Source organism: Athene cunicularia, assembly GCF_003259725.1.
Source record: "Athene cunicularia isolate RWA chromosome 1 unlocalized genomic scaffold, athCun1 chr1_part2, whole genome shotgun sequence".
NCBI classification, from domain to species: domain Eukaryota; kingdom Metazoa; phylum Chordata; class Aves; order Strigiformes; family Strigidae; genus Athene; species Athene cunicularia.
Window position 1 is genome coordinate 22,901,071 of NW_020799092.1, and position 24,941 is coordinate 22,926,011.

A 24,941-nucleotide genomic window follows, 5' to 3' on the forward strand; every position below is an offset into this window, starting at 1 on the left:
TGTGTATAAGAGACAGGCTGCGCCCCGCTGCTGGCGCCGGTCCCTTCTTCACTGACCCCTTCTTCCTCATCGAGACCCTGTGCATCATCTGGTTCTCCTTTGAGCTCCTCGTGCGCTTCTTCGCCTGCCCCAGCAAGCCCGAGTTTTCCCGCAACATCATGAACATCATTGACATCGTGGCCATCATCCCCTACTTCATCACCCTGGGCACCGAGCTGGCCCAGCAGCAGCAGCAGAAGCAGCAGCCCGGCAGCAGCAGCAACAACGGGGGCCAGCAGCAAGCCATGTCCCTGGCCATCCTCAGAGTCATCCGCCTGGTCAGGGTCTTCAGGATCTTCAAGCTCTCCAGGCACTCCAAGGGGCTGCAGATCTTGGGGAAGACTCTGCAGGCCAGCATGAGGGAGCTGGGCCTCCTCATCTTCTTCCTCTTCATCGGGGTGATCCTCTTCTCCAGTGCCGTTTACTTTGCAGAGACTGATGACCCCGACTCCCTGTTCACCAGCATCCCTGATGCTTTTTGGTGGGCGGTGGTGTCCATGACCACCGTGGGCTATGGGGACATGTATCCCATGACAATTGGTGGCAAGATCGTGGGCTCCTTGTGTGCCATCGCGGGTGTGCTCACCATCGCCCTGCCCGTCCCTGTCATCGTGTCCAACTTCAACTACTTCTACCACCGAGAGACTGATCATGAAGAGCAGTGCCAGTACACCCATGTCACCTGTGGCCAGCAGCAGTCACCTTTCTCTGAGCCCAAGAAGGGGGACAGTAATCAGTCTCTTAGCAAATCTGAATTCCTGGAAGCAGAAGACCTGGAGTCCATGAAATATTCCAACTTCATTCCTCCCAACAACCAGGGTTATAAAGAGAAGAAAATGCTGACAGAGGTGTGATCAGATTTGTTATCCTGGATCCAGACACGGATCTGCAAGCTGCTGCACAGCCGTCTTCCTACTAGCAGCTGGATCTATTCAGCATTTAAATGCCAGACTGTGAATTGTGATACCGTAAACAGAATGATTGTGATAATGGGCTCTTCTGTCCTGATTTGCTGTTTCTCATTACCGTGTGCAGCCAGAAATGTTCTTGCTTTATTCCGTGGAGCTCTAGCTGTCATCCCCCACTCCCTCGTGAATTACTTTCTCCTTTTGAAGACTGCTTTAATCCAATATTTGCTCTGAAACCTTGCCTTTCTACTCCACTAGCAGAGAAGCCCTTGCCACTACTTCAGCTGAAGGATTCAGCAGGGAGTAAACAGTTAAAGGGGCTACAAACATCTGGCTTAAGCTGTGCCCTTAGTTCCTGTGCCAGCGCAGTGCCCTTGGCTGTGGGATCAGTCACGCCTGCCATGCCATTGCCTTTGAATAATGGAAACGCTGTAGCCAGCATCACAGTGAGTTTTGCAGCTGTAGGGGAAAGTCAGCAAGCAGATGCTTGCCTTCTTTGCAACCTTTGGCATGCTAAAGATCCTTTTGGTTTGTGTTTCAGAAGAAAAGTGCATAGATCAAAAGCTCTTCGCTACTTGTGACCATATACCATTTATCAAAGCCAGGCTTATAGAAATCAACAGTCTCGGTGGAGATTCTTTGTGTTTTGAGCTTATTTCAGCCTTAGTTATGCCAGTGCCCTGATGTCAATTAGCTTTTATGGTACCAACTTAATCTTCATAGTGGTAAGTGCCTTCTGATGCAAGGCACATTTGAGTAAATTCATTTGTTATCTCCGCAGTTTATCTCCACACAAAGCGTTTAATGAGATGTACTTTATGCCTCAGATACCCAGCTCTGTATACAGGCATGTGAGAGCCGTTGACTCCTCTGCGTTTTTACTGAAGCGTTTGTACAGCCGAGGGAAGTTTGCATGCTGGTATTTTGTTGACATTGCTGAAAAACCCTGACCACAGGCGGCTGCACTTGTGCTGTCTGAAGATTGCACTGATTTAGCGGGTCACAGGCGTAAATTGCCCCAGGGTAAGTGTGTCAACATTGGAGATTTAGACTGGCACGGATACAAACTTCCCTAAGCCATCTGCACAAAGCCAGCAGCATACCCCAGACCTTTCAAATGAGGGGAGAAACAGCTAGCCTTGAAGAGATGCTTTTGTCGAGGGACCAGAGGTTTGCATCTTAAGACGCACATTTTGCTTCCCAGATCATTTCATTTTATTAATCAGCTCCGCCTTACATCTAACTTTAAAAGGTTTCAGATGCTGCCAGTGGGTGAGAAGGAGAAATGGATGCTTTCAGATTCTATTGGTAAATTTTCCTGCAAGGAAAAGTCTTTCTTGTTTTAAATTTTAAGTGTATATTCTGCATTCACATGCGTGCATGTGTATGAAAGCAAAGGCAGTCATTAATGCCTTGCATCATGCTGTATGATATGCATATTAGAATGTACTACATATTGCATGTGACACATGTAATACATAAACCAGACATAATATCAAGATGCAAAAATCTATAGAATACATTTTATGTATATGTATATATTATGCTTTTCAACCATAAGGCTAAGAACTCTAAAGGCATATACTTCAATATAGTCAGAACTGGCTGTAGAACTGGTTGTGAGATGGGATCTGTTTGCATCTTCGTTACCCTGCTTGCTTTTCGTTGTCCTGAGATCTGGCTCTGTGCCTAGAGTGCTTTTATTGTGGCCTCTCCTCCTCTGGGCCCTGCTCATATGGTAGAAGTTGTTTGTGCAAATCCCAACTGCTTCATTTCTCCAGAGTCCCGTTGTCTCCTCAAAGGTTTTTAATGTGCAGGGATCTCCCTCGGGGTCAGCACACAACCATTATATTAAAACCTCTGTTCTCTCTCTCGCTGAAATCGGTAGCAAAACGCCACTTGTCTCTGTTACTGCGGGTCAGTCTGAGAGGCACGAGTGTGATGTGGTGTGGGCTCTGTAGCTGAGAGGAGCTTGCCTGGATACCTTAGGCACCTAATTCCTCTTTGGTTCATCGGGACTGAGGGAAACGTCTGTGAAGGGCTGGGCCTTGGGAGCCGTTCTACCTCCCCTGAAGCCTGTAACCAGCTGCTGGGTAAGTAATCCTGGTGAATAAACGGGACTGAGGAAGGATCAGCACAGTGGCATCTCTGTGGATTTTGTGTGAAAAGTTGTCTTGGTCATTAAGTTAATTCAGTAAAAATATGTTGTTGTGCTTGGTTGTGTTTCAGGGTCCCTATAATGAAATGTGAGGGCAAAAGAGTGACTCTTCTTCAAATTTTGTGTTGCTCTAGCAGATGTACTAGAAACTACCAACAGAACCTGTTATTTAAGAGAGATGTTTCAAGGCTGCTGCTGTCTCCTAGCAGAATGCCCATGTTTGGGGTTATTTTATGCCTGACTGTATCAGCTGATAAAAGTTTCCCCAAAGTAAGATATAAAAAACTCAGGTTAAGCACAAGTTCAGGAGGAGGCATGAGGCACACTGAGCCTACGTCAGAAAATTCCCGTGCTTGTTTCTTCCCTTGGGCCTGACCCCGTTGCCCCTGCCAGGCAGGAGCCTTCCCTGCTCAGAACAGGTTGTTCTCCCGACCAGCATGACAGACAGCTGGGCATGGAGACTCCAGCAAAAGAAAGAAAAAAAAAAAAAAAAGATGTGAGACAAATTACTGGTAGCATAATCCCAGCGTGTCTTGTAAAGATGCTCTTGTAAAGAGATTTCCTGCTCTCAGGTGAAATTCAGCAGTGAGTTTCTAGCTGGAGTGTTGTCTGCACACAGGCACGTGCACGCATGCGCACACAACACACCGGTGTGAAGGAACTTTGTTGCAAACAGACAGCTTTGTGCAGTTTTTGCAAGCCACATTTTTCAGTTCCGAACAGAAAGTGCAAATGAAAATGTGCAAAACAGGAGCGGTGTTGGCTCCCTGGGTTTTCTGTGTTAGAACTAAGAGCAATATAAAAAGCTAACAAAAGCCTAGAAGCTCTAACATAGGGACTTAGGTCTAGGCGTGTAAATCCCGCCCTGAGCATCTCCTGAGAAGCAAGGCAGTGAAGCCCCAGAGTCAGCAATAATACTAGATATTACAGAACTTCTGGAATTCGACGTTTTTATTAAGGAGCCTTTGGAATTTTTTTCAAGTGACTGAAGTGACGTAGTGACGCCCGTGCCATTGACTTGACAGAGGTCTCACATCACCGAATCACAGAGATGCTTTGAAAACCTCGGGTTCTTGGCTCTTAGCACTCACTCCTGGATGTTCAAAATACAGATCTGTCTGTCTGTCTAGCTATTTCCTTATGAAGGCAGAGCGCATCCTCAAGAAGCAAAGTAGGCACCTCCAGGGACTTGTTTCCATAACAACCTCCCAGACTGTTTCTCTCTGCCCTGTGACATTGGCTACAAGCAAAAGCACTTGCTGAATATTTTCAGTTCTTGGATATTAATACCTAATCTTTACAGCTGTTTTCTTTGCTTACTGAAGATGACCTCATCACCTTATATCACGTACAACTGTTCTGCTCAACTCCAGACAGACAGTAATCTCAATCTGAAAGCAGAGAGTGCAAAGCAGGAGGTGGGAAGGGGTTTTATCCGTATATCCTTGCACACAGAGGGGTGGGGAGTGTGTGAAGGACAATCTGAGTGCTCAGTCAAGGACCTGAGGGACAACTGGCCTGTGAATGAGAGTCATCTAGGTGCCCAGTGACAAGGAACACAAGCTAAAGCATCACATTAAAAAAAACAGAACCTTCTCTTTCAACAATCTCACTAGGAAATAGTTTTGCTGCGGAAGAGACTATCACTCCTTCCTGAACCCTTGGCTGTTCTGTGACAATCACTTCCCCAGGTAATTTTCCCACAGGATGTTTTGCACCAAAGCAGGACAGGTCATAAATCATCTTGTTGGAGTTGGGGAAGAAAGGAAAGGAAGAATTTTTTTTTTTTTTTTTTTTTTTTTTTTTTTTTTATCCGCAACTCATTGACCACAGAAAAGACTGTAAGCGTGAAAGGCACAAAGACCTGTTCTACGATATTTCAAAGTCTACGTTACCGGTGGATTCTTGCGTTTACCTCCAAGATAATTTCCTATTCTGCTCCTGTTTGGAAAATGTTGCAATTTGGGATTTCTAAGCAATTTTCTAGTTTGGCCCTGTTCCTTTTGATCCAGCTTTCATGGATAAAAATTCACTGCTACAGCAGCTGTGGGGGTGAAGGTGACTGGACTTGGTGTTCTCTCCTAGGCCCTCTTGTTCAGCGTACAGAGATCCCTATTGAGATAAAGAAGAATGAGTATAAAGGAAATTCAGGGCAGCAAGAGACAGGGTAAGGACTGAAGTGTCTTCCATACCGTGATGGAAAGAACAGCATCAACCCTAACAGCAAAGGAACAAAGAGCTCCAGTGTCTGCTGCTGTAGCAGAAATAGGTAAGATTTCTTTTTCTTATGTGAAATTAATGACTAAGACTTCCTTGCAATTAATGAGGAAGGATTTCCTAATTAAGATTTGCAGCCTAAAGGGAGAATCTGGTTCTAGGTGAAGAAAGAAAGATAATTATAAACTACAAAAATATAGAATGAGCCAGATCCTCACCATCTGCTGATTCAAGTTGGCAAAACACCATTTAGCACAATACCTTGGTTTATACTGGGCTCCAGCTTCAGTCTTCTGCATCATGCCAAAACATATGCACTATTTGTTAAAATGCTTATTTTTGTTTGTTCTTTTCTTGAGGTCCTGTTTACATCAGGGAAAGATCTGCAGATTACAGCAGGAGTTAACCACAGCTTTCCCAAAAGCTCCCATCTGACTTAAGTCTAAGTAAGTCTACCAAACTCAGCAAACTTAACCTTCTCTTTACGTTTATATTGACGAAAATGAGAGCAGCAGCATTTTGTTCCTTTGTTTTTCTCAACGGTGGAAATGTGCAGACACAATTCATAGAGAAGTTTAGGACGAAACAAGATTCTGCCCTCAGCTGCAGCCCTGTAAGCGCAAGATAGTTCTGTTTACATTGCTGTAATAGAAAGCACAGTCTGAGCTCTTCATCTTTGCTCTTTGGAGCTCACACTCTAGACAAATCCTGTTCTGAAGACATCTGTAGCCGTATTATCAGCAAGCTCACAGTCGAATCCCTGACTTACAGCCATTTGCTTTACACATAAAGTGAAGGAGGGGAGCAAGTGCTTGCAGGATGAAAAGACTTAATCTTCTGATAAAATGAACCAGTGCATGCTGAGTGTCCTTAGCTGCCACCAAAGGCAGCTGGTGATGAAATTGCCCACCAGTTACGAGATGGAGCTCTTGTGCAGGGTCAGGTCCTAAGTAAGGCAAGACCCCAGTCAGGGAGGTAAACCCAGAATAATGTTTTTTGGGGAAAGCAGACCGGGACCGCAGTAACCTTGATTTCCAGAGTAGCTTATGTTGTTAGCATCTGTCAATTTATATGCCTTGCCTAACGGGCTGGGTTTTCACTTGCTCCAGGGAAGTCTGTCTGGGGCTTGTTGGCTGGCACAAGAGCTTGGATTTTATAGCATAATTTTACACTTTGGGAAACACATAACTGTGATCAGTGTGGGTTTTATGTTCCTAAAGCATAAACATTCATTGGTAAACACTCACCGCAGGAAATAGCCATGTTGTCTGTACTGCAGATTAAGAGGGGCTGAAGCAATAGATTAAACTTCCCTGTGTACAACTTTTTCTTAGTGAAAGAAAGGAAAGGATTTACAGGAGAGAAAGTGCTCATTAATTTCCATGGTCACTCTAAAATACTGAAGCCCCGTTGCCTATTCATTAGAAACAAGACTCATGGGAAACCTCTTCATAAAAAATGTCACTGAAAGTTCAGTTCTTTGGCTTCACTTTCACTGAATGGATAGAAAGATTCAGTGGTGTAAAGTTTTGGGAGCCCTTAGTCAAAAAGTGCTAAATGTAAGTCATAAATGTACCGATTTAATCACCAAATTTATTTTTAAATTTTAAATTTGGGAATTTATTGTAGCCGTTGGTTGTTTAAAGAAAATTGGGGTCGCAACTCTGCTCTTTACCTGAGGTTAAATAAATGTATCCTTAAGGCTATGAACGGTGGGACTTCTAATTTAAGTAACTGTGAGAGATGAATCAGGCTCAAAGAAGAGGGCTCTAAGTGTAGATGTCTTGAATAGATCTCTTTAGGTGTTGTAGATACACGTTGGTTCCATTCACCTAAAAGGTTGTACACAATTTTACACCAACAAGAGATTTGGCTTTTAGAAATCATATTGGTTTATTCTCCTACATTCTCTGGAGAGAAATGAAATGGTATTTTACAAGAAAACTGGAACACTAGTGTCTCTTCTTGCTGCTTGTTGATGCATCTGTTGTTTTCAATTAGCTTGATGGCATCCATTTTCAGGAAGCAGATGCTGCCCTCTTTTACACTGGTGCAATTCTGGAATAACTCCACTGACGTCAGTGAAGTGACTCCAAATTTATCCCCGATGAAAGCAGAATTGGACCACTGTCTTTTTGTTTGCTTATCTGCTCTCAGGAAGGTGCACCATTAGCATACCATAAGGGGAAGGCGAGAGCCTGTCTGCTGTGCCGTGCTCAGCTCTTCTGTGTCCTTGCCATCACACCCACGTGCCTGGCTGGAGCAGAAGTCAGGCTGATGTGGGGCACGTGTAGTCACCACATGGCCTATGTTGAATGGAGCAGTTGCTGGTCCTAGATTCCTGACCACTTTCCCGTTCCAGTTTCCAGCAGCTTCCTCTTGCTTGGATATGTTTTACAAGGAGACAGAGATTTTTAAGCTAAAGAAATGTAATCGCAAGTCTCAAGCAATATAACAACAGAAGGGTAGCAGAGGTAGACACAGAGACAAACTCTACCCCTCCTACTGTTTTTTGCTGTTATGGCTATGTGAAAAACGTTGCAGTTCTGACAGGTTGGCTATACATCTGCTGGCTTCAGACTCTCTGTTTTCAGGGAATACTAAGTTTAAACAAATTGGGCTACTTTCCTGCTCTAACTCTGCTGATCTCAGTCATGCCTTCCCTGAAACTGGACAGAAAGCTTCATATAAAAGAAAGCCATTATTGTGTGGAGATAATGATGATTGATCTGAGATGGGGCAGATGACAGTGAATAGAAGAAATAGAGTCGGTAAAGAGCAGAGTAAATCAGAAGTGTGTGACAGCAGGGAGGTTGTTAAAGGAGTTACTCAAGGATTAGTCCTGGGATTGTTTAAAATATTAGCAGTAGAGCTGAGACTATGCAATTTAGCAATGAAGCAACCTAAGAGTCATCAAGACTGTGGATTAGGATACAGAACTAGATGACTGAATAATTGACTTAAAGAAATGGAAAGGTATGCATAGAAATTATAGGTTTGATAGGGATTTTGGTGGCAAGTTTATCAGTTGGGGAAGACAAACAAAAGGAAAGGTTGGGGGTGCTAAGATCAGCCAGAGCGCCAGTGTCACTTACTGAGCCACAAGAGTAATGCAGCCATGAAAACTGCAGGTGCAAGTCTTTGAAAGTCTCAGGAGCACGTTCAGTACCACCTGGGAGATGTTAATTCGGTAAGGGCTCATCTGGAATGCTGTGTGCATTTGCGATGACCTAAATTTGGTCAGGAAGGATGCACGGAAGAACAGCAAGAATGATCAGGTGAATGGAAACTGCTTTGCAGGGGGAAGCTGGAAGAGCCTGACTTTTCTAAGCCAGCAAAAGATTCACAAGATCTATAGTTACAAAAATGCTGGGGGCAGAGTAGCCAAAAGAGGTAGGAGCTATGTATGCTTTTTAGCAATGTTGGTGTTTGAAGAATAGAGCATAAACTAGCTGTGAGTAAATTTGCCCTGGAAAGAAGAAGGTGATTTGTGATTAACAAAGAAGGATAAAAGCTCATTCCAGGTTGAATAGGAAAAGGGAAGGCAAAAACCCCCTTTTTTTTTTTTTTTTTTTTTTTTTTAATACGGACTTTGTTAAATTAATGAAGGGGATAATATGGAATTAGTTACATGTAATGGAAATAGCCTGAGTTCAGTGACTTTGTCTGCTAGAATCCTCTCCTACACCTGGGATGTATTGGACATGCTGGAGAGATGAGAAATTCCCTCATTTCTTGTGTCATCCAGCTCATTTGCCAAACTGCACCCATTTAGCTACAAAACAACAAATCCTGGTGATTTTGTTATTTAATACTTGGGGTGTGTGGGTAGGAGGGAGAACTAGGGGAGGAACTGTGAGTCTTGTGAGACATTTTTTCTCTATGGGGCAGGGAGAAGAGAAAGAAGTCCTAGGAGTGGGGTAGGATGGGGCAGGGAGTGCCAGATGACTCTAGGAGCTAGTCTGGAAATAGAGGGGAGGTTGATGCCCTTTAAAAAAACCACTAATCTCTGTTCACTGCTCTTCCCCTCAACCTGGAACCTTCATTGACCTTGTCCGGTCTTTCCTCCCTCTCCTGAGCTCTCTGGCTCTGTGCTGACCTTGCTCCTTCCTGGGGTCTCTGGTAATTACTTACTACCGTGAGCTCCCCAGAATCATTGGAACAGCGCATTGTCCCTAATTTTGAAAAAAGTCTTGAGCCAGCTCTGCTGCAGCTCAACCAGGTTATCTGATTTGAATGCAGAAAGCAACAGCGATGAATGATCTTCAACAACATTTGTTGAACGGAAGGTCAGAGCTGTTGATAACAATGGCCACTGCCCTGAAGAGGTTAGCAGAATAATTTCCTATTCCAGGCATGGTTCTGACAGAGACAGAATGAAGCTTCACATTTCCTCTCATGAATGAATGAATGAACTCTTTCAGTTCATTTCATCCTATGGAAAAGTCACAAAATATCCCCTTAAGCTCAGCGGATAGAATAGACGGTGACCAAGATGGGAACTTCAAGCATCTATTCATCTCCATGTCACAAAAATGCTGAGAAGAATCCATCCTTATACTTTGTCCTTGACCCTTCTAGTTTGTTGCTGCTCTTTGTTCACTTCTGTGAGGAAAAACATCATCTTGTGAGTTGTATCTATATTTTGGCTAGCTAGTTCTGCTCTTTAACTTTGAAATAGCTCTGCTTTTTCTCTTCTAAGTAGAAAAAAAAAAAAAAGCACAAAGTAATTTTACGAAAAACCAGCACATTATGAAAGGACATGAATAAGGACACCACTCGAGCTTTATCAATGATATTAGCAGGATGGTGCACACAAATTCGATTGCCCGTAAGTTGTCTTAAGTGCTTGTCTCAAGTGCTTGGCATAATTCCTTGAGTTATGGCCGTAAGCCAAACCAGAAAGGAATCATAACAAATATAGAGTGAGACAATGAGTTTCACCTGAACCATGAACACGGTGTCATGTCTGTTTCTGAGCTCAGTTCACTGTTGAAACCAGCTTATGTTTATGTGCTTCTTAATTTACTGTTGTTACAGCCTGTGCACTGCCGTGTGTACACAGCATTGGTCTTGAGGTGTGTGACATATTAATGGTGAAGGTCCTGCCGCAGCAATCACCGTAGAAACACAGAGCAAAAAGCTGGTCAAAGGGCTTATATGGTTAAAGCTCTTCAAGCTCTTTGGAGCCTGAAGAACTTTCCAGGGGTGAGAGAGCATTATTACATTTGGATTTTATAGTAGGAACGGAATAAGGCACAGTTATGTGTGGGGAGTCGTGGGAAAGCATGAGTCTAAATGAGCAGAACCCATGACTCCTTCTTTAGTGCTACAGAGCAAATCTTAATATTCTTGGCCCCAGGCAATCATGTTTTTTAGCAAGGAGGTGTTGACTTTGACAGGGAGTACATTTAAAGAGCAGGAACAAATCCTACAATTCTATAGTTTCATGAGGACGTGTAAGAAGCATGGGAGGTGTATTTATTGTGACTCTTCAAGCCAGTCTGATTTATTTATGCATAAATAGTATTGACACATATTCTTTGTTTTGGCTTTGCGTTGCAAAGTAAACAGCTCAAGAACACTCTACCCAGTGTGTGAAACACTTAACATGCTCTTAAGTTGTGACCAAGTTCTGACCCTATTTACCCTTTCCATACTTCAATTTTAAACCTTCTTTGGTCAAGACCTGCGTTCTCATAATGGGTTTATATTTTTAAGGGTAGTGCTGTCATTAAACCGTAGGGAGGTCTATGCACAAGCTCCATGGTCAGTGATGGAGGAACAGATCTGCTTCGAGTTTGAATCCCACTTCATCACCAGTACGTAAAACAGAAAGGTACAGAGTAGATGTTTACCTGTTGGTTCAGTTTGGTGTCAGGTGAGCAAACTTTATCACTATAAATTTTCTTTAGATAAGTGCCACAACTATCTTGTATATTGCTCAAGCTCTGAATTATGCTCATACTTTAATGTATCAGAAATAGTACTCTCAGGTACATTCCTTCTAGTACTGTAGACTATGGGCTTTCATGCTTACGAAGTAATACCCACAAAGCAATTGATCTTTGTAGTCTGACCTTGGAGATAGCCCAGTGACTTTCAGAAACATTTTTGGGGGTATTCACTATTGCTTATCCATTAGTCTGTTATGTGAGGATATGTTACAGTTTTCCACAGTGGATTGCAAAGATTTCCGCAGGACATATTTCCATCAAAAGATGCCTCTTCCTCAAAATCAGCACTATCTGTAAGAGGAGTTTCATTTCAGCTCATTGTGGTGCTCTTTAGAAAATGCATGTTTGGAAAATTTTGTAATGTGCGTGATCATTTTCTTAATGTTCTGAACGTTTTTGGTTTTTAATTTTTTTTTTTTTTAGGGAAATGTGCGTAAAAAATGTAAAATACAGAATTTTGCATTATTGTCTTTTTTACTTTGATCTGTAATGAAAGATATAACATGAAGTTGTTTTGGTTTTTTTTTTTTTTTTTTTTTGAGGGAGGGGATGTCCTTGATTTCGGAGAGTTTATTTTTAAGAAACTTTTTTCCAGGCAACATAGTGGAAGCTGTTTGTTGTTCCTGATTACTAGCAGTGATGCTCCACTGTTAACACCAATACTCCTTTGAATTCAGTTAGGTGATATTCAGCTGCTCCAAAAGAGTTTAAGTGACAGACCAAATGGTAGGGATGCTACAGCATGTATTAGAAGTGACAGAAGGGATGTTCCAGTGCTTTGGTTGTTGCTGAGACCAGTTGTTCTTTCCTACAACTCAAATACCTGCACAGGTAAAAAAGGGAGTCCAGACTGCTTTTACAATGCGGTCTGACTTGCTAGAACATACCAGTATGAATTCTGAGCCCCCCCTGTTTCCACTCAACATGTAATCTTTTAGGATCTTATTTTACCCATAAATTATGTAATAATAATAATAATAATAATAATAATAATAATAATAATAATAATAATAATAATAAAACCCCAAACCAAACCCAAACACCAAACCCCCCCTCTCAAAAATGATTACTGATAATTTTCTGGGTGTATTGGGAAGAATGGAAGTAGAAGGTGCTGTCTGCAGTGTGCTGTAGCTCACCTCCTTACGTACCTTTTCTTGTTGGCTCTTTAAAAAAACACTGCAGATTTGTGAGCTGCCATTAACACTTAGCTAAGTGGATTTCAGACAAGATGAGTAGTGAGCTTTTCTTTGCACAGTAACCATTAATCAACATTTCCATAGAAGATGTCTGAATATATATTGATCAAGCCAGCTGCAGCTGTGATATAGCTGTGATGGGTTTTGGAGAGTGATGCAGCTTTCCTCTCCATCCTCCATCTCCCATCCCCCAATCACGTAACCTACGTAGCAAAAAAAAAACCCAAACCCACTTGCTGGTACTTCTGGCCCTGGCGTTTGTGCTTATTAGTAAGATGCATCAAAAGGTTGTGTAACGTTTTTCATTAGTTAAGAGATGACTTAATAAGGAAGGTCTTGTAATTAAATAAAGGACTTGGAGTCAAGGGGACAATCCCCTGTATTGCCACGTGGCCTTTGGATATCTCCCATATCTCAGTGCCTCCACAATAAAATGAGATGGTGTTACGCCATTTAGTTGCTTCTTTTCCCTCAACCATTTAGACAGGGAGATCTTTCTGAGCATGCTTCATCTCTTACCTAATACCTATATATGTCAGGCACAGTTGCGGACCCCTACTCCCTCAGGAAACTGTGCTGTGTTACTGTCAAAACAGTGGTAATGAACATATGGACAGTGAAGATCAAACAGACACAGAAAAACATTTGGCCCTGTGCATGAGACTCATGGAATATCCAAATGCTAACAAGTCCTGCTGTTACCTAGCTCTGTGCTGGCTTTGGGCCAGTGCTTTGGCCATGCTGATCTGATTTCTGTTTTTCAGGCTCAGACACAAAATATTCAGCGCAACCCCCTTATTCGTGACTCCCTGTTCCCTTACAGGCTGCCTTATAATTAAAGGCGTGCAAAATATTTCTATCTGACAAAGACCAGAGCTGACTTACTGCAAGGTAAATTGAAAGCCCGTTGAATGCGCCGTGGAGATAAGAGGCTGACATCAACTTTTCACAGCTAGTCCAAAAGAAGTAAATTTATGCAGGTTTCTCTTTTTTTCACCCCTTGAATTGCTATCAGGGACCAAGATATTAAAGCAGCAGAAGAAAATATGCAGTAGATGGGAGGAGTTCACCACGTCTCTCACAGGTTTCTATTTGCTCTCCAAGCACGACGGTGGTTTGGATGCTAGCAGCTCACTGGTACCGAGCACTCAAATCCGCACTTTGAATCTGGCAAGATAATTCTTTACAGATTTTCACTGGCATTGTTAAGAACTAATCCTCCTAAATGCTTTTCTAGTTTTTGTTCCTTTATGGTCTTTCAGAGGAATATGAGGATACATAGAATAGCAATTATGGCTCCTCGTGGTTTATATTTAGTCATATTTTGGTGATTCAGAAGCAAGCATAGGCGAAAAGGCCCAGATGAATCCTCTTACAAATTCCTTCCCGTCCTATGGTGTATTTAGGTGCCTGAATCACTTAAGTTTTTTGGAGAGGGGCCATTGTCATGTCTTTGTGCCCACCATGATGCATCAAGAGTTTTCTTGATGGCCGAAATATTTTAACACCCCTACTGACGCAGAGAGTTGGTTTCAGGCAAGTGCAGCCAAATTCTCAGCTGGTATTCATACATCAGCACATTTTTCTTCTGATGCCAACTAGGCAGGGTGGTACAGGGTGTTTTAGAAGTCTTTAGTTTTTCAGTTGGTTGATTTTCCATATGGTTAGGAAATGAGACCTCTTATCTTGAAAATTTCGTGTCTTGAAGCATAAATAAAGTTCACGTTTGAATGATTTTGCGTTTTGACTGCCAGATTTGCCACAGAGCCGTACCTGTCTGTGGACAGACTGACTGATGCTTACAGGCACATTCTAGGTCTGGATCTTGTATGGATCTGATGATTCATTTTTCCCGTGCCTCGATTTCCCCAACTGTAGAAGGGAAATAAAGTCTTTCTCTCCTTGGCATGCCGTTGGGTGTTTATCAGTGATAAGGATATATAGGAATAATCAATGTATTCATTGGTAAGTTCATTTTTTTTCTCCAGATAATGCAGATGACCCTTTTTCCTATAGGAAATCACAAGCAGATGGTGTGAGGCAGGGCTGGGAAGCGGGACTAAGGTTTGCAGCTGGGGCAGCTGGTTACTGTGGGACCTTCAGTCAGCTTCTCTGTAAGCCTGTTTCTGATTTCATAAGGTTGTGACTTCCATAAAGGGCATCATTATTTTCACAGCTGGAAACAAGATAAATGGGATATTGACTCTCTTCACTTGCTTCAGTGACATTGCCTCCATTAGTATTTCCCTGTACGCCTACATCTCTTCCCATGCTTTCCGTCAGTAATTGTAAACCTGAATACCAGGTCTTCAGGCAGCTATAGTGGGAGTGTAAATACTTAACTAATCAGCCAGGCACTCAGAAGATACTATAAATTTTTCTCCCAGAAGTTTGGTAGAAGATAACATTTGAAAAAAAATGTCTTTTAAAGCCTAAATGCAACATGGCTATCGGATTTTTCTTTTTTCTAGGGATTTTAATGAAACAACTTTGGACCAAGAACAAGCACATTTGAAAATCCTGCCTCTTGCTCTAAGCTGGATTAGTACTTGGCAGTGAAAGAACTACGGGAGTAAAGGGTCCTTTGAACGCAAATCACCCACTTCTTAGGGACTGGCGAGCTGTAAATGAACTTGCTACTTGCATTTCCATTGCTGGTTTCCATCATGCTCCGTGTCTCCAGGTGATTGTTGCTCTGGTCATCCCCTGAGCGTATGACCTGCACCACACCACCTCCCATGTGTGGAGTCTACCAAAGCAAAGCCTTCTCTCACAGTGCTTTCTTTTGACTCCATGACTTCATCAAAGCATGGCAGCTTTCCTATAAATTAATTCAGTTGCTCTCAGTTTATTCATGTTTTACTGTGCCAGCCTGATGTGTCTCAGCTGCGAGGGCAAAATTAAATATTGCTTCATGTGTGGGGCCACAGTTAAGCCTTGGGGAGGAACAAAGAGAGAGAGAAGGAGAGCTGAGCCAGAGGGGCCCTGAAGACCCTTGGGAGGAGGGGAGAGATAAGGAGTGGTGATGACTATTACCACTGCCACAACCATGGCAGCAGTTTCCTTGTCCCCAAGCCCATTTCCATACTTCTCATCAGCAGCTGCAATCCTGGCTTCCCTGGGCTTGGGTATAAGCAGAGCAGACAGCAGGACCATGGCTGTTTTGCTGTCCCCAGTAGCCTGTTGTCCTTAGCAACTGTTGTCTTTGCCTCTGCTGTAGACCCAGCTCTAATATTTTATCGTGATTTTGTGTTATGGCTCCCTGGTTATATCCATACTGCAAAAAAGCATTTAAAACAGCAATGAAGATAAAACAGACAAGGCTTTAACAAGGGCTAGCAACTGAAGTCAAAGCTGATAGCTAAGGTTAGACTGAATCTGAGTAAAACTCACGTTACTTCATCTTCTCAGATACTGCAAGCTGAAATAATAGACCTCGGCGATCCTTTTCAAAAAAATTAATAAGGACAAGTGTATCTTGTTGAATTTTAAAGTCGTTGACTCTGCAGCTTTCCCAGATTATTTTTCTTGAAGGGATGCTTTGTGAGTCGAGGGAAAAATCTAAACCCTGTGTCACAGGACCCTAAAACACTGGTGAGAAGGGTTTGAAATCTGATGCACAGTCCGGATTTTGATGTCTGTGGTTTGGCTCCATCTTTGACCCTGGGAGAGGATTGCAAAACTGTGTGGATGCTGTATCAATTCAGCTGGAGCGTATGTGCCAAGCGTTGTCCATACATGTGCCCGTAAAGGCTTGAGCCCCCTCCACTCTGTGCTGGGTAGCTATAGGCTACAGAAAATCCAAACTTTTGCAGGGATCTTAAGTAGAATGCAGATGATGTGGGAATTAGCAAGATTGTTAACTGAATTTGGGTTTGTACAGTCCTTTGAACACACAACGCGTGTGTAAGCAATAGCTGGTATTAGTTTCAGGCTTACCAAATAGAATTTCTCAGCAGCAAAAAGAAGCAGTTGTTCTGGAGGTTGCTGTGTAGCTACTAGGCTAAGCCTTTTTGGGGTTAAGCTTACTGTTGTTTATTCAAGCAAAATGCCCACAGAAAGCAGATGGTGATCTTTCTGAGCAAAGACACAGAGGATCAGCTGGTGTGCCGGCATGGGAGAATCTGCAGAAGTATGCCGGGTGCTGGAAAGCCTGAAAATTCAAAGGGAAAACCTGTGATGTGAAAAAGTCTGCCTGATACCGACTGTTGCTGTCAGGAAACGCCACCAAAAGCCGGTGATGGAGTTTGTGGGGTGGCACAGTGCCATCCTGTGGGCCATGGAGGTATTTGTCAAGGCAACACTTGGACGTGCGACCCGCACTGCGAAGTTGGCAGCTTGTGGCAGGGGTGAGTTCGGCCACGAAGGCTCCATCTGCATGAGGAGCGTTGTCTGCCCCGGCATTTAAAGTATTTAAACGGTTTTCTTTGCTGTTGGAGAGCTACCTAGGTGGCCAGTGCTGGGGCGTGTCATGAACCCTCCACAACATCCACAAAGCTCTACACCCTGTGTGTGTAGAAGCAGGATTCACAGGGCAGAAACCTCCCTGACAAGAGAGATGCAGCCTTTTTTATTAAGCTAAGCATGGACTGGCACATACGAGAGCTGCTTTTTGTTCAATGAGCAGGACCCACGCTGATAAGGAGAGTCCCCTGGCCACCAGGCAGCTGAGGAGGCTGGTGTAGGGGTGCAGCAGGATGCTCTCCTTGCTGCTGAAGCTTCATGGCACATAGGATTAATGATGCAGAAGTGGAAGTATGGCTCCGGAGCACTCCTAGGAGCAGAGAATGAGACCTCCTGCTCTTTACTCCTTCCTGCTTTCCTTAGTGAGACTCTTTCCAGCAGCAACTTCGCAGTTCTGCCTTGTTTTCTCATTCTACCAGTGGATCTTGAAATAATACTTTGCAAACGCCACGTAAACACGCAGCTCTGGGAGCACCCAGTGGCTAAATTGCTAATGCCTGGAGTTTCGGGGCTCTCTTTGGAAGCAGCTGCAGTAGAGGAGAGCACAGAAGTGAGGTGTCTGGTATCCTGGATGGATACCCTCACCCCTGAGTTGTTTTATAAGAGGAAGCAACTACCCCCTCTGGCTCTTCCCCTTCTGGTGTGATGGGAGAGAAAGCAGCGGTGGTCAGCACACTAGGTGTGGAGCACGGCCTGTTGGCATGCTCAGAGCTGGACCTCTTGCTAAAGGCTTTAAGCAATATATATAGCAATATATAGGCTGGTACTATGTGCTGGGGAGGCCTGAAGGTTAAGACAGCCTGAGTGGCAGTGTCATTTGCCATAGGCATGTGGAGAAATTCAGTGTTTTCTATGGTTTGTGTGTCTCCAGATTCTGATGGCAACTGAGGACAAGCACTTAGCCTTGCTACGTTGGATTTAGGCACGTAAGGGAATGGATGTGGGACTTGGCCACATGACCGTTTGTCTGGAGCAAGTCATTGTAGTCTTTGCACAGTGTCGTAAAAGATGTTAAATCCAACAATGTCCTTTTAACTGCTAATGACGGAATTAAACAGAACATTTGCTTGGAAGTTGAGATTCCTCAAGGGAGTTCCAGATGGCTCCTAGGGAGAGAAGTGAGAGCTGCATATGGCCAGCACTGTCTGGGGTTAAACTGGGGTTTTAATTCGAGAAAGGATGATGGAGTGTAGGGAATTTCCCTGAATATTTTGATTCACTCAGTAAATCTAAAACTACTGGTCTCACATGAGGCAGTGCTGCATCTTTCCAGTTGAACTGTGACATCAACTGGTTTTATATGTCCAATGCATCCATCTTCCTTTGCTGTAGCAGGACACTGGAAGGAATTCATAGCTTTATCCTCCCATTAGAAGCTGAGTTCGCTTCACAGTTCTGCTACTGTTTTTTGCTTCTGTTTTAAGATGGGTACTATAAATACATTGGATCTGGTTTGTTTAATCACCTCATCCTTGCACAGTATAATAGCCTGGCTGCCACATGTGTCTCTTTATCATAATGGAAGCAAGTAAAAATTTCTTCAATGGAGTTACATCCACTAGAAGTAACTTTTCCTACACTTTTGCTATTCTCCATGTTTTCAGCTATGACAGAGACACTCAAAGCTTTACGTTAGTTAGCTTGCTAATAGCTGTTTCTATGTGTAGATCTCCCTCTTCCTTACACATACAGTCTGAATGAGATTGCATCTGTCATCACTGAGATGGATTCAAGAGTCTTGCATGATAGCAGGAGGCAGCAGATTTTTTTAAAGAAGATTATTACATCTTTTCAAATCATAAATATAGGAAGCGTTTGAAATGGCGTTGAAGAATTGCATGTGTGAGCTTAAATCCCATTCCAGGGAATAGTCCATTTTTTCATGTCACTACTTTCAGAAAGCCTCACTGAGGAGTTAGGACTTATTTACTATGAATTTAGGTATCAGTATCAGACTGTCAAAATGAAGGGCAATAAGGGATAGAGAAATGGGTCCCCCAAATTAATCCTTTCCATCCCTCTACACAGGTATAAGGACCACCTTTTAAAAAATGGCAGCAATATACTAGGTTTTGTTTCTGGATGCTGCATTCTGCTTTTTGAAATTCAGCTCCTTTAAAGTGTCAAACTGAGCATCCAACATCACTGGTCACTTTGGAAATTCTTGGTTTAGTTTTGTACTTTATGTTAAAGTTAGTATTTAAAAGTAAGTAAGCAATAACTGAGTAATGAGTAAATCAGAGGCTATCAAGGAGCACTTTAGTATTTCATTTATCTTACGCTTCAACAGTCGCCTTCATGTCAGTTTCTTTTAGATACTTTATGACTTGTATATCTATAGAATTATAGGCATAGAAAAATCCTCTTTAGTCCATCTTCTGGCCCAGTCAAAATTTTTCCTATTGCATTCTTTGTGTGAGTGATAGTAACCATTATTTTAATGGTGCTTTCAAACACTATAAACTTGGATCTGGCCCCTGGTTTCATGTCAGGCCTTCACTGCTGTGTTTTACTAACTAATCCCTTGCTTATTTGACAGATTTAAAATGACAGTTTGGCCATACTGTTTGGGTTTTTCCCAATATTTTCAGTGTTGAATGACTGTGTGGCAAACAGTTATGCTTTCTGAGCTGTCTTCAGATATCTGCTGAATGCTGTAGTGTTTGATCCCTGCAGTTACTTTGTTTATAGAACATTTGATGGAAGGTGGTTCACAAAACTTCAGATTTGTGCTTTGGGATTTGAAAATACTTCCAGAAAATTTTTCATGTTAAAAAGCTGTTTCTGTCATGTCTCTTTTTATTTACTGTGATAATTTCTATGGCTATTGATTTTAAGTTTTGCCTAATCCTTTGGACAGGCAGATAACATTACATACCTTAAGCATGCAATGCTTCAAGTGCAAGAGGGGTTTTGTTTGCTGCTAAGGAGCTTTACTAAATAAATTTACAAACCATAAATGATTTCTCCCTGTAGATCAGGAAACAAGCTATTTTTATATTTTATAATTTCTAAGCATTTGCTGGATTATTAATGTACATGGTGGATAAAAGGAGGTCCTAGATATCAAATATTGAATATGTAGACTCTCATCCTCTACTCCTTCCAGTGGAACATCTCTGCTGACTTTGGGGAAGAGCCACATCAGATGTGTCAGTATAAAACTAAGAGTAGAATCAGACCAACAAACCCGATTGTGACTGTTCTCTCTGCAGGAAATTCCAGTGATCTGTCGTAGGTTCAGTTAACGCAGCTGTTGCAGACATCTGTCTCTGCCTGTGAATTGTTTGATGATGTCCTCTGACTTATCAAAATCCAAGGAATTACTTGTATCCAGTTATTCTTACTCTGAATTTTTTGAAAACTATGAGCTAGCCTTTGTATCTCTACTGGCTTGTTGTTCCCTCTCTGTAATCCCTCAGTTGAAAACTTCCCTCTCCAACATATAAATCTGCAGAAGAAAGCTTATATGAAAGAAAATTCAGTGAGGAAATCTTACTTGGAAGATCAGCACAGATTTAGCCTGCAAATCAGAGATTTCTCACAGTTTTGGTGATCTCAAAGCAAGCAGGCTGCACATTTGGTTGGTAGAGCTGGTTTTTCCTTAGGAAACTTTTTGAAGAGTGAATGCGTTCTACAAATTCTTAATTGTAATATTTTATAGATCTCTATATATCTATAGTCACTGCTTAAATATGTACCTTCTGTGTGAGTGTGAATGTGTTTATACATTTTGATATTTCTATAAGCATACATGCTTATGTATTTTAGGTACCACTGCCATTTTCTCCTTCCTAAATCTAGACAGAGTTCTTTATCTTGTTCACTTTGTAGGCTCTTACAGTCTCTGATGGTTTTCCTACTTCATTCTTTCTCCTCCTGTGGCCTTTGGCAATGTTGCAACCAACCTTCTGGCTCAAGGCTTTCTCACTGGTACACTCTTTTTATAGGCTGTTCTTGCTTTTCTTTTTCTGGCTACTTGAATCATTGTTAAGCCGTAGCAGGAGTTGCAGGACCACGAGGACTAGAAAGTGTATGGTCATTATGGTGGAATAAGCTGTTTTCATATTCCTGTACTGAGTGGGAAATGGAATTGTCTTGGTAGAAAATACTGTAAAAATATAAACGCTGTAAATTCCTTGCATTTAAGCAGGCACATGCTGAATTTCTTTAAGCTCATGACTAGCCCTGTCAACTATTCACATAATTAAATTAAGTCTGGACCTCAGAGTTTTGTTTAGGACTCAGGAGTCCTAAAATTATTAATTTAATATCACATCGTCCACATGTATCTGTGGTGTGTTGACCCTGACTGGACACCAGGTGCCCACCAAAGCCATTTTACCACTCCCCTCCTCAGCTGGAAAGGGAAGAGAAAATATAACAGAAGGCTCATGGGTCAAGATAAGGGCAGGGAGATCATTCAGCAGTTACCATCATGGGCAAAGCAGACCTGACTTGGGGAAATTAGTTTAATATATTAGAAATCAGGTCAGAGTAGGCTAATGAGAAATAAAAACAATCTTAAAACACTTTCTTCCCAGGCTCCTTTCTTCCCAGGCTCAACTTCACCCCTGATTTTCCCTCCCTCTATGCAGCACAGGGGGCAGGGGGTGGGGGTTGTGGTCAGTTCATCACCCCTTGTCTCTGCCGCTCCTTCCTCCTCAGGGGCAGGACTCCTCACACCCTTCCCCTGCTCCCGTGGGGTCCCTCTCACAGCAGACAGTCCTCCATGAACTTCTCCAACGTGAGTCTTTCCCACAGACTGTAGCTCTTCATGAACTGCTCCAGCGTGGTTCCCCCGTGGGGTCACAAGTCCTGCCAGCAAACCTGCTCCAGCCTGGGCTCCTCTCTCCACAGGGCCACAGGTCCTGCCAGGAGCCTGCTCAGCGGGGGCTTACCACGGGGTCACAGCCTCCTTCGGGCATCCCCCTGCTCCAGCGTGGGCTCCCCCACAGGCTGCAGATGGAGGTCTGCTCCCCCATAGACTTCCACGGGTGCAGGGCACAGCTGCCTCACCACGGTCTTCTCCATGCAGGGGAACCTCTTCTCTGGCACCTGGAGCATCTCCTCCCCCTCCTTCACTAAACCTGGTGCCTGCAGAGTAATTTCTCTCAGATATTTTCACTCCTCTTCAGCTGCAGTTGCACAGGGGTTTCTCTCCCCCTTCTTAAATGTTATCCCAGAGGTGCTACCACCCTCACTGATGGGCTTGGCCTTGGCCAGCGGTGGGTCTGGCTTAGACCTGGCTGGCACTGGCTCCATCAAAATGGGGGAAGCTTCCAACAGCTTCCCACAGAAAACTCACAGCCCACCTGCTACCAAAATCTTGCCACACAAACCCAATACAGTATCATATAAGCCATAAGAACATATGGCACAACAATACAGTATCATCTAAGCCAATACAGAACACATAAGGCATCCTGTGTAAAGAAAATGCAGTAGGTAACTTCTAGGGGGATGTTAGACTAGCAGAACTGAGGTTTTGCACTGTTGACATACAGAGGGAAAAGAAACTAAGTATTGTTTGAGTTGAGGAACTGTTATGTGACTGTTCAGATTGTAACAGACTTTGATCAATTTAGGTAATGCCACATTTATTCCAGTCACTTCTGTATTCCCCTTCTGTCTCTTTTGTTGTGGATGACTGCAGATATTTTTAATAACTTACAAATAGCCCTTTTATTTTTCATGTGTTACCAGCACAGATAGACCCAGATGCAGCTAGAATGGACTGTATAAAAGTGTCACAGTGTCTCTAAATGAAGAAAAGTCCTTTCAGACCCAACACATTTCCCATTTGTTGCCTCGATAAATAATTAAAGATCTGGTTTAAAATATATATATATATATATATATATATATATATTGCCCGCTTGTGCTCTGATAGATTTTTCTGACCCTGGAATGGAGGAAGAGGCTTGTAAGCCAGATTGTTAATACAGATCTGTCTTAAAAGGACTCAGAATTAGACACCAAGAAAATGGCTCTGGGAAGTAACAAACTCCCAGTTACAGTAAAGGTCAGACCTTGGGTCTTTGTCCTTGGACCAGCACAGCACTGCAGGGCATCCTACCAAACTCTGCAACTTTTTAATGTGCATATTTCATCCTGTGCAAGAAGAAATGTGCATGATTCCCAGTAGCTGTAAGGAAAAATTCACTACAAATCAAATCACACTAGGCATCAAGGTAAGGAAAGAAATGTAGCGCTTTCCATTGTAGCCAGCTGCAGTTATAGTGACAAGGTATCTCAAATTCAGTCCCTTCAAACATTCTCGTTAAGAAATGAACCCTTAGGTTGACATGTCTTAACTGTGATCCATGCAAAATAACACATTTGTGTTGGGCAGTTTTTTAACACGTAACACTTTTTTTTTTCTTGTTAGGCTGGATTCTGGATGCTGCAAGGCTGTCATGTCAGGATGCTGCAAGGAGTTACATCTTCTTACCGTAGAGTTGGTGAAGTTTCCTTGTGTTCAATACAATGTTTATCGACAGAAAACGGATTTATTTGCTTTGCGGTTTTCTTGTTGCTGTTGTTTTTAAAGGGGTTAACACTCTTAGTTCCATGAAACTGAAACTAGACGTGAACAGAGGTTGGAGAGAGGGGGCAGGGAGAATCCCATGTACGAATCTAATGTGTCTCATTTGTGGGAAAACTAAATAAAGTGGGATTCAGCTGCCAGTGGCTAAATAGCAGCAATTTATGAGCTGCTCATCAAAAGCCCCAGACAAGCACTGAGTCCTGTGGGAAGCTGAAAATCGACACAGGGCACCTCCAGAAGACTCTGTTGTTGAAACTTATTTTAAACTTTTGTTTCAAGTGGAGGATCCAGTCCTGACAAATGCATAAGGTCAGCCCTTAGAAGAGCAAATAGCTTTCTCTGGAGAATCAAACAGGTGGCTAAGGTCTCTCCATTTGTCTGCCTGTCTTTTGGCCTTGGATTACTGTGCTATTCAAAACTGTGTTTTCATAACCCAGATAAATGGTAGACGATTCAGATAGCTCTACAAGTAGTAATCATGCTGCTCATGCAAAATATCTGATATCTAAGGGATGGGCCCAAACTAGAGGCATTTCTCATTTACCTATGAAGTGTCTTGCCTTAGCATATGTACAGTCAATTCTTGTGAACATTGAGTCCATTGCCTGCTCTAAAGGAGGTAGTGGCTTAGTTTCAGTGGCTGTAGAGTGTTTCACTGAATTAGCACTCTTTGTAGTCTTTCATGTGATTTAGAAGACACAATAGCCAGACAGTTCTGAAAATGTAATATAATTGTATGCAGCATTCCCAGAAAATGCTCTGAAGTCTTCTCCCATTGCACCATTGTGGTAAAAACCTCCGTTGCTCTTCAAGCTCCAAAAGCCCATGCTGTGCTGTGCCGTGCTGAAACTGGTAATAAATCCAATTAGTGCTGAAAAGTGAAGGGCAGAGAGGGGTGCTCTGGCCTGGAATCCCCTCCCTTTGGCAGCAGCAAAGGTCAGTCATGCAGCCAAATGTCCATAACCAAAGGTGAATCCACCCTGAGTGTGTTTCCAGCTCTCTGCATAGGAGAGTGGGAGGTGGGTAGGGAGAATTGATTCTGGGAGGTGAGAGACTGAGAGGAGGAGTGGAGTGAAGGATACCCTGAGCGTGATGGCTGCGATTTTCAGAAGGTACTCTGATGGGTGCTGGCCACCCAGCTTCCCTACCACTTTGTCAGTAACACCCTCTATCTTTTCATGAGCGACTTTTAGCCTGTTTGGCAGTTCTCACAGTCAGTGTGTGAGGGAAAAGGGGTAGAGGGCAGCTCACTCTAATTTGGCAACCAGCACCTGTAATAGCCTAGGACTGTAGTACTTCCTCGTGGCTGCTGGCATAGGGTCGGATCCTCTGATGAGCTGTGACTTGCTGGGCTTAAAGAAACCCTGAGGTGTCAGCTCCAAAGATGCTTTTGGAGTAGGTCTGCTCAGTAGTCCTGAGCGTGGATGTGAGCCCACAGTTCTTAGGAGG

General features: G+C 43.0%; 1 protein-coding gene across 1 annotated transcript in view; it reads left to right on the plus strand.

Annotated features, from left to right (window-relative positions):
- LOC113488869 (potassium voltage-gated channel subfamily A member 6-like) overlaps positions 1-24,642 on the plus strand; it is a 25,078-nt gene extending 436 nt beyond the window's left edge. Inside the window, exons 2-5 of the mRNA XM_026864244.1 lie at positions 11-3,040; positions 5,191-5,374; positions 5,682-5,768; positions 23,334-24,642. Coding sequence (XP_026720045.1) covers positions 11-893 — 883 coding nt within the window. The 3' untranslated portion in view covers positions 894-3,040; positions 5,191-5,374; positions 5,682-5,768; positions 23,334-24,642. The remainder of the gene's footprint in view (positions 1-10; positions 3,041-5,190; positions 5,375-5,681; positions 5,769-23,333) is intronic.
- The last annotated feature ends 299 nt before the right edge of the window (positions 24,643-24,941 follow it).